The sequence below is a fragment of the Morone saxatilis genome, unplaced genomic scaffold (assembly GCF_004916995.1).
Source record: "Morone saxatilis isolate NCDOM2014 unplaced genomic scaffold, NCSU_SB_2.0 Contig11, whole genome shotgun sequence".
Classification (NCBI taxonomy): domain Eukaryota; kingdom Metazoa; phylum Chordata; class Actinopteri; family Moronidae; genus Morone; species Morone saxatilis.
The window spans coordinates 5,161,544-5,171,247 of NW_023339663.1; the positions used below are offsets into that span (position 1 = coordinate 5,161,544).

General features: G+C 37.2%; 1 protein-coding gene across 1 annotated transcript in view; it reads left to right on the forward strand.

The window, feature by feature from the left end:
- The first annotated feature begins 2,005 nt into the window (after positions 1 to 2,005).
- The window catches only part of luzp2 (leucine zipper protein 2), a 138,918-nt gene continuing 131,219 nt past the window's right edge, over positions 2,006 to 9,704 (forward strand). The window contains exon 1 of the mRNA XM_035652223.1: positions 2,006 to 2,216. Within this exon, the coding sequence (XP_035508116.1) occupies positions 2,155 to 2,216 (62 nt within the window). The 5' untranslated portion in view covers positions 2,006 to 2,154. The remainder of the gene's footprint in view (positions 2,217 to 9,704) is intronic.

Consider the following 9,704-nt stretch of genomic DNA (forward strand, 5'->3'; position numbering starts at 1 on the left):
TGATTTAATGACTGAAAACATACAATGACAAATCTCCTGATGTCTAGTATATAAACAAGTATATAAGCAAACAGCAGGCTTACAAAAATACATTTTCATCCACGCAGAATTCATAAAAAACAGTGCTTGGCTCTGACTAAATCAAAGCATCCTATTTAGGCATGATCAAAATTCAAATGAAGCATTCGTAAACAAAATATACAAATCAATTGATGTGACATTCAGGCTCAGCTATGGGGATTTATCCAAATGTAATCTTGCATAATATCAACAATCCACGCTTATTTTATGGTAATTATTCTTCATTATGATAAGATGCTCAACAGGTTGGCTCAGAGCACTGGGACTACAAGTTTCTGGCTGATGTAATACATGATTGAGACAGATTACAGAGGTCCACAGAGGACGCTGTCCCCTGTAACCAAGGCAAGCTGCGGTCTACCAGACTCATTACAACTGGTCACCATGGGTTTTCATGCATGAACTTCTAATTATACCAAACAAATAGGTGGAAATCTTTCAATATGGAAAATGGGCTACGACTGGGGCACAATAGACTCCAAACTCTATTAAACCTGTAATGGAAATCATTTATCATGCCTATGGTGTGTAACTTCCACCTTTTTGTATGGACTGCTTAATATTCTACCTGTATTACACAGCTTGGAGTCTCACTTGGAAAATTCTCCATTCTCAACATTTTGTTCTTGAGCTGTTCTTACTTTCATAAGGTTAACCTTGACTTTCAAAGAGATCCGCAGGGCAAGTAAGGCCAGGGGTTAGAAGATTTTATTACTAGGCATTTTTCGGTGTCCAGGTGTGGTTGATTTTAAGAAGAAGAGCTTTATGTGTTTTTTTTTTTTTTTTTTTTTAGCAAATTATTACTAAAACTGTATACTATTTTGTAGAGATGGGTGAGTACCACATGTATTGTGAGATGATATAAATTTGTTTACATAGTCATTTTGCCATACCATGTATACCGTGGTAGTTATTTGTGGGTGTATTAGGGCTAGTGTGGGCAACGTTACCAATAGATGAACAGGGAGTAATGGCAATATTAGATGTTAATATAATTTGTGTATTAGTGTAAAGTTCTCTATTTTTCAGGAAATCACTGAATTAGACAAAATTTAATTTCCGAACTGGTTATTGTCCCATAAATAGTCTGTCAACATAATTTTAATAAAATGTACTATATATACAATATAGATATAAAATTACAAATACTGTAATAGAGTATTTTATCTACTTCTATGTTGTCTAACTTTCCTTTTAAGATTGTATTTTATTAAATTAGTTTCAGTTTAGTTTTCTGCAGTTTTTATTTTAGAATACTATTTAAGTTTAGCCAGTTGTAGTTCAATAAAAACTGCATCAGTTTACTTCTATGTTATTGGGCACTTCTTTTTCTGGAAAGCATGGGAAAATAATTTAAACCTAATAAAGAAACAAATGTAAAAAGATACAATTTTAAACAATACTTGGCATTACAGTTTATTGTTGTTTTTAATGGTAATTTGTTACTTTTTAAAATGCCTGTATGCATTCACAATTCAGCAACTTAACCTTGCTTTCTGTTTGAAGTGCATAGCTTTGTTTCTTACTTTAAATCTATAAGTGTATTGCCTTAACTAAACTGTGACTTTACTGTGACTGTTAACCCCTTGAGTGTGTTCTTGCAGTGATGAGCAGGGTTGCCCTCACTTTCCATTAAATGTTGTTCTGTATCTCCACCTATCAGACTGCAGATAGTAAACAGGCAGAATGAAATGAATGGAAAGGTGTATTGTTGGAGGAACAGCCGGCACCAAACAATGGCAAGAATGCCTTTCACCAATAGCTGAAGCTGCACGGGCGCTGACATCATATCACTCCCACATCTCCCTCTCTTGATTTCAGCCCCACCCGCTCCTTTCCATTAGCAAGTCGGTCCGTGTCCCTGTGTTATTTAAAGCCAGAGATCCTCCCTCTCACCGAGCCACTGTGTTGCATCTGTCTGCCTCGCTGCTTGTGTGTCTCGGTGCGTGTGTGTATGAGAGTGCGCTAAAAAACCCAGGCAGCCAGTGGGAGAGCTAGAGAGCGGGGAGAAAGACACGGGGGAAAGGCAAAAAGCATCTGAGAAGGGAGAAGGAACGGGAGTGTGAGACAGCTATGAAATTCATCCAAGCTATTTGCTTACTGCTTCTCTGTCCGGCTTTGAGCCTCAACAGCAGGTAAGAGATAAATAAGAGGAGAAGGTTTTTTTTTGTCAGTTTCAACCTGCTAGTGACTCTGAAACAAAAGGGGGTATAGGTTCAAAAGATAAATTGGGCAATCTAAGATCACTAATCTGAAGGTCTGTTCAGTCCTGCCAAATACTGATGCCTTAATTCGTCCTGGCAGAGGCTTTATGTGTGCTAAGCATGTTGGAGACTTAAAAGGAAGAAATGAAGAGCTTATCTGTTGAACTAGGCTATTATCTTTCTCAGTTCTGGGGCAGGCTGAGAGACAGTTGTCCTTTTGTGGTGGTAATTCACTGAATGCGATGCCTCCTGAATAGTGGTGACATTGCTTTTTGGGACTTTTGCTGCCCGCTGGTCTGGGAGGGAGCAAGTTGAAGTCAGGGGAACTGAGAGAAAGGACAAGGCTACTTGTGTTGCAGTGTCTTGAAAAAGAGCAGGTGTGTGCTTCTATATATATACATATATATGTATATATAATATGCGTGTGTAAGATATAAGGCTTTGGAAGAAGCTGAAGGAAGAGTGATGGGCAGGAAGCATGAATAAGAGCAAAATGTGTGGAGAGAGGGAGTTTTGATGATTAATTAAATCATTGATAAAATCGTCCTTCTTCTCTGCCAGTGCCTGACACCACTGCCTTAATGAGAGCCGTGAGAGGAAATTCGGGGCTTTGACTATACCATGGAGACATCACACGCAGGAAGGCATGCATTATAAAACTTGCCTTTCCTTTTTCTCCTCTGTGCCCAGGCATATTTTGATACTCTTGTCATCTATTCTTGGTGAATTAGTTGAATGCAGTTGCTGAGGAAAGCATGCACAGGGAGAATGATGGCTTTGAGCTTACTGTTTTGTTGTTCATAACTAAATACCTAAATGTTTGTGGTGTGATGCCAAACACATGGACGGCTACAATTTGAATTATTTCTTTTGCTTTCGGAGTTACAGTATGTAGACTTGTAGAGAAAGAATTCAAGGTTATTGCCTACATTCAACAAATTTGTCAATACCAGAGAGGTATTCTGATGATGTATGAGTCATATAACTAGGGGCTATATTGACGTATTAACCTCTAGCATTTAGTAGTCAGCAAATTAAGCACTCACACTCCCTTTAACACACCTACAATTTTAATGCTCACATAAGGCAAATACATAAATAACCTTCAGGCAGCAGCTTTGGAAACATTCAATCTGTTTTATTGCCTTCTTATTATTTTCACTGGTCATACAGATAGACTTGTTTAGCTATTTTATTAGCTGCAAAACTAATTCTGCCCTTGTTTAAGTTTGATGTATTAAAAATACAGTTTGTGTCCCAAGGTTTGTTGTTAAATATTGTGTACCATCATCAGCCTGCGAGGTGATCTTTCGGGTGCTAATTGGAGAGGGAGGCATTATGGTGGTAATTTAGCAGGTCAGCGCAGATTGTATGCTACCTCTTGAGGGGGAATGCCATGAAAAGTAATTACCAGAACACATAGATACAATCAGTGTTTTATTAGATAGTGTGTTTCTAAACTCAACATAGAAAAGGCAAAAGGCTGTGTTTTTGTTAAAGGCAGAGGGGTTGCCTCAACTGTGACCTACTGAATCTTGATTTATTTAAAAAAAATAGGAAAACAGAAATAAACATGTACTAGGTCCTAAACAGATCTGCAATGCAGGGAAATGTGGAAGCACAAGCTATGGCAGCTAATCTCCAAATTCTGTAATTGAAAAAAGGACAACAATTTGGGGGGATTTGAATAATAAATGGTTAGTGAAACAATAAAAGTTAAAAGTCAAAAAGTTAAAAGTCTTTTTTTAGATAATTTAATTTGTTACACAAACCCTACCCAAAGAAGATGTTCAGTAAAGTGTTTTAATATTTAGACTGAAATACTAGACAAGCAGCCTTGAACAAAGTCCCACCTTTTTAAAGTTGATCATTTTGTAAGTAAAGAAGAATGAACTCTCACAGTCAAACTGAAAAGTGTTTTGTAATATGTAATTTACCATTACGAAGATGGTGGTCACGTTTATCTGGCTGTAATGTTTCTCTAAGACAGACAGACCTAGTGCTAGTGGTTTGGTGGCAAAATGGATTGGCTAGTTGAGATGTTTTTAAGTTTTAAAGAGAAGGACAGCAATAAGACATCTACAAGGACAACTAAATGTTATTTTCCTGTTTCTAAAGATTTGTCATCACTACGCATCCATGGATGGATTAAGTAAAGGTCACCACTGAACAGGGAAACCAGTAGATCTAAAACACCTGTCCGCATCATTGTTCCACCCCTCCTTCAGTGGTTGACATGCATTTTGTCTACTGTTATCACTGTCAGATATGCAGGATTCGCTATGCTTTTAATAGCCAATGGTAATTAGCTAGCGTATTATCCTGCTATGTTGTCTTTTGATCTACCACCGCCCTGGGGTGGTTCTGCTGAGTCAATAATGGTTGGAGGTGATGTATTCTAACATAAAGCTCATGAAATTGGCTTCATTATTGCTGACATGGTCCGATTTTATCAAAAAGCAGTACACTATTCCCTCTGTTTTTTGGTGTACCTTATTTACACAAAATATTTATATCAGCTTTATATTTTTCTTTCTATTCTGGGCGTCAAAACCAAAAGAAAATGGAATAATATAATACTGTAGGCATATTTAGCTTTTAATATGGTACTGAAACCTATCTTGAGTTGATATCTTGCCTGAAGCACTTGTATTTTTGTTGTTATTCTGGAGGTCAAGGTACCAGACGGCTTATCATTTCCATGGTCCCAGATGGCTTATCATTTGTGACAACCTCATTCTTTTGTTGTAATAGTGTAACATTGTTAAGACTGACTGTAAGCCTTACCGTCAGTCTCTTACAGGATCCTTACAGTGTAAGGTGTATCTGCAATGGGAAATTAATTGTGACTTGAGCTGTCTAGTCTACGTATCGCTCTGCCTCTCTTTTCTTGATTCACTATCATCTCATCAGTGGTGCGTGAGAGAATCTATTTCATATGTTAAATGCAACCTCCATTGTGTGACCTGATATAGTTGCCTTAGGGAGTGAGAATTAATGAAATAGGAACCATTTAATTTTTTTGGAGCATTTTCTTAAGTCTCTGGTCTACACTTAATTCTGTTTTATAGCCTTAAAATCTAAAATGCATCTCTTAGGCTTAGTCAGTGTTATTATGAATGCTAAAACATGGATATATATTAAAAAAACAACATACCCATTTTACAAGAATTACAAGAATTCACAAGCTTCAAGATTGTAGAATGTAATTTCTTATTATCTCTGTAAAAGGAACTATTTTGGTGCCAGTCTCTGTTCACGTGAGAGCTTGATTGAGAATGATTTAAATTTAATGAATTGAGTGGATTACTCAGTCCACATAATGGTGGTGCAGGGCTATGTGTCATTGCAGAAATCAATTGGTACTCTAGCAGAATACAAGGCTGCATTGACACTAGTCCCATGAGATATGACTGTCCACCTCTGGGTCAGGGTTGGGAGGCTACTACAGTAAGACTACTCTTCTGAATTTGGCTTGTTTTTCCTTCTCTATACAGATCAAACAGCTCCACCTTTTTTACACTTTCAAATATTCCCTTTCAGAGCATTTCATGAAACATATTTGACACATTTTCTTGACACCATCTTTGATGTCTCTTACCTTAGCAGACTCTTCTTGGAAACGGTGATATCTGGTGGGATCTCCACAGCATCAAATATTTATGAGTATTTTGGACGGCAATTAAAAGGACTACAGAGAGCCTTGGATTATACATAGAGTGCAGACACACAGTCGCATTGCTTTATATCTTAACATCTGTCTGTGGATATGAACATATTGTAAATTAAATGGAGTATCTATTTAATGTTACATAGGGTCAGACATAAAAAGGAAGATAGTTTATGAGGTGTAGCAATTAACGATGAAGCCGCTTAAGGACTATAATAAATGCCATATTATATTGTTGACCATGGTCATTTCCCTTATATGATAACCAATTGTAATAACAGTACGTTGTCCTTATATCCATTCATGACACTTTCAAGCAATGAAATATTATATCATAATTCACAGTACATCATTAAAATTAACTAAATGTGTGAGGAGATGTAAGCATTTGTACATTTTCTTGTCATAGAAACTGTTGCCGAGGATAGAGCAACGTCTCATTCTGCAACTGTTCTCTCTGTGATTGTAGCTGAAATAGAGCTGAAGTGGTCAGCCTCCTAGTCCTTCATAGCGACAGCAGATGCCTTCTTTGTCTCAATCTGTCACATGTTTGCTGAGTTGAAAACATTTCACTGATCATCATTTACATCCAATCAATACTTTCTTACAAGTGACAATGAATAAATTCAATCAAGATGTACAGCAGCGGAGAGAAACTCCACATGATATGTCATTGAACAAAGAGTCTGAATTTATTTTAGCTTTGCATTTTAAAATTGCTGAATGAAATACACTGCATACAGAGCCAAGTATTGACTGACACATTGAGAAAGTGAGGACTGACTATACCAGAGGTCAAGTGTCAAGCAGTTGTGGAATTAGACCTTGCTGTTGACATGGGGGAGATGGTAATGTCAATCTCTACACAGATGAACTGCTTACCCTCTTATCCCTGGGCATTGTTTAGCACTTGGGTAATGAAAGAAAAACAATTTTGAACAAATAAGGCTAACCTAAGCTTATATTTTCTTTCTTTAAGTGGGGCTTGATTCTGTTGCCATTTGTCTCGATTGTTATTGAGTAAGAGCTCCATCATTATCTAAATGAACTGGTGCTTATACTGAAAGACATTGTAGAAGCCGGACGTGTTTTAGCTGACAGCCTTGCGTAAACATTTATGTGTTTTGCAGAGCAGCAGTTTGGTGGAAAGTGCTTTAAGACTCTGACTGGAGTGATGGCGCACCTTACAAGATGGGCATCTGTTTAATTACCATGCAAAGGCAACCTCAGGGTGACTTTTAATGTGCAGAAGTGATCTGTGTCACAATTGGGCCTGTGCAACAAAAAACATTTATGAGAATTACAAAAAATGAGCATGATTTGCCATCTGCACTCTTTTTCACACCATCAGGTGACATCTATTGCAGGGACATGATTATAGATATGACTTTCAGGGGTGGGGTTTGACTCCTCAAGATGAGAGAGAATGATATTTGTGCAGCCTGGTAATGTCTTCGGCACAAATCAGACTGTGAATGATAATTGAAATTCAAAGGACATGGCATAATGGTCACACCATGGCAACCACATTGGCCACATGACAGTAATGAAGTGGGTTACAATAAACAGAACCTTGGGTGGCTCCTAAATGAGAAAGTAATTAAAAGGACCATGATCAGTGCGGGCTGAAGAGTAGCCAGACGTTTTATATTCAAGGCCACATTTCAGGTACTGTGTTGTTGCTCTCATTGCTCTCAGAAGACATTTGAAATGACAGCAGTGTTTATTCTTCAGACACTGAAAGTGTGTGTCAAAGATTACTTGCTATCGCGCTTCCTGGAACACAAAGTTTTATCATTGAACAGCATCATCCTCTAATATGGCATGCAAGAAACTGAATATTTGCTTGGCGTTAAAACAAAGATGTTTGGGATGATATGATACAGACATTAGCAGGCTGATATCGTGTCATTATGTAATCAAGAGTATTGGTATTTCTATAGTCAAAAATATGTATTACGGGTTGAACAGTGAGTGTAATGTTGGCTTGACTTATGCAGTGAAACGTATCAGACCAGCCATTAATTTGATCTTAAAAGGCTTTAAACAAAATCATTCTCCCCAATTAACAAAAGTGTCTTGACATTATTATCAGCTAAGACATTAGGCACATCACTTTCAGATGAGTGCACTTAAGATAAATTGCAAATTCAAAATTAAGTCAACCTTTGCAGTAATAGAAACGAGGCAATATTAACAGTACTGTTTTCTCAGTGGATAATGTAGTCTGTTGGCGCTGTATCCATAAAAATCAGTGTATGTTGTATGTTTTTGAGCTCACAGGGAAACACCCTATTAGCCTAATTAGCATTGTGTAAACTCACCTTGCAAGTGCTTGAATGTAACCGAAGTTCATTAATATGGAAAATTCCCACTCTCCATATTTAATTAACATTAGTGGAATTACAGAATGTCCTGTCAGCATACTCTCATTTTATTAGGTACAACTAACACAAACGATAAAATACAACAATCCTCCTATAAATTCTACCTTCATTAAGGTTTTAACATTTGGTTAAATTTTGTTGAAACTGTTTTATTGAGTTGTTGATTCAACTTTATGGATATTTTGGAGTCTGTAGTTTGAACTGCTGTTGAATGGTTGATGTTTTGCAGTCTACCCTTGTTCATATAAATGTGGCGAACAAAATATTGGGAACACAGTGTAATGAAACAGCACTATACTCTACTGAATTGTATCTGTCTGTATCTGCCAGAAACACCATGAAGTTGTATCCACACCTCTCTAAAACAGTTTAAAAAAACTGAGTGTTATTAAGTTCATGAAGAGCATGGCTCTTATATTAGACTGCATTAGTTTTGGCTAGGTGTACTTAATAAACTGGCAAAACCAAACATAAAGATGGACAATTATATTGATGTGATATAAAAGGCAATATACACAAAATGCACGTTATTAACTGAGGTACAGTAAAAGCATGTTAAAGTGCAACTAAAATTAAAATGCATTTATTTTATTTCACTCAATAGATACATTGTCCTGTGTTCTCCTTTGAGAAAGAAATCAGAAGCTACATTTTTATTCCTTTTGGTTTCATGACAGCGCCCCCTAGTTTTGCATTCATTTCACTGACTACCATTCTGGTACCCATCTACGTAGATGGAAACTATTTTTCGATGCAGAATAAAGCAGCAGTGTCATTGTTCTGTCACGCAAGAGCAAGCGGTCACACTGAGTCAGAAAGCAGCTTCAAAACATAAGAGCCACAGAACAACAATCCAAATTGGCCTTCCTGCGAAACTGTCCTTCTAACTCCTCTAACTCACTAACTTTAACAGACGTCTTGTCCTGCACTTTTGTTGAGCCACCAAACAAAAACTGAGGAAGAGTGCACTGCTAACATCAGTTTACAGACTAGATAGCTAATTAGCTGCTCAGTTGCAGCAATTTAAACAGCATGTGAACATAGCTGGAAATGTCACTTAGGTCTAGTTAGGTTATGGTATGGTTCTTCTTCCTTAACGACACTAATACTCTGCCCATCAAACGTAGACTACAGCAAGTAGTTTGTTTACATTGTCATTCCCTGCAGTGTACCACTCTGGCAGCTGGCCAGCTGCTGTCAATCAAACACAGACACCGATACGCCCCTCCCTTTTTGATAATAAAGACAACTATTAACAATACATTTACCTTGACTGTTGACTGTTTATTTTATGTCTTTTCTATTCACTTACTTAGTTAGAACTGTGCATGTATTTATATATGTTTTTATACTTAAAGTGTT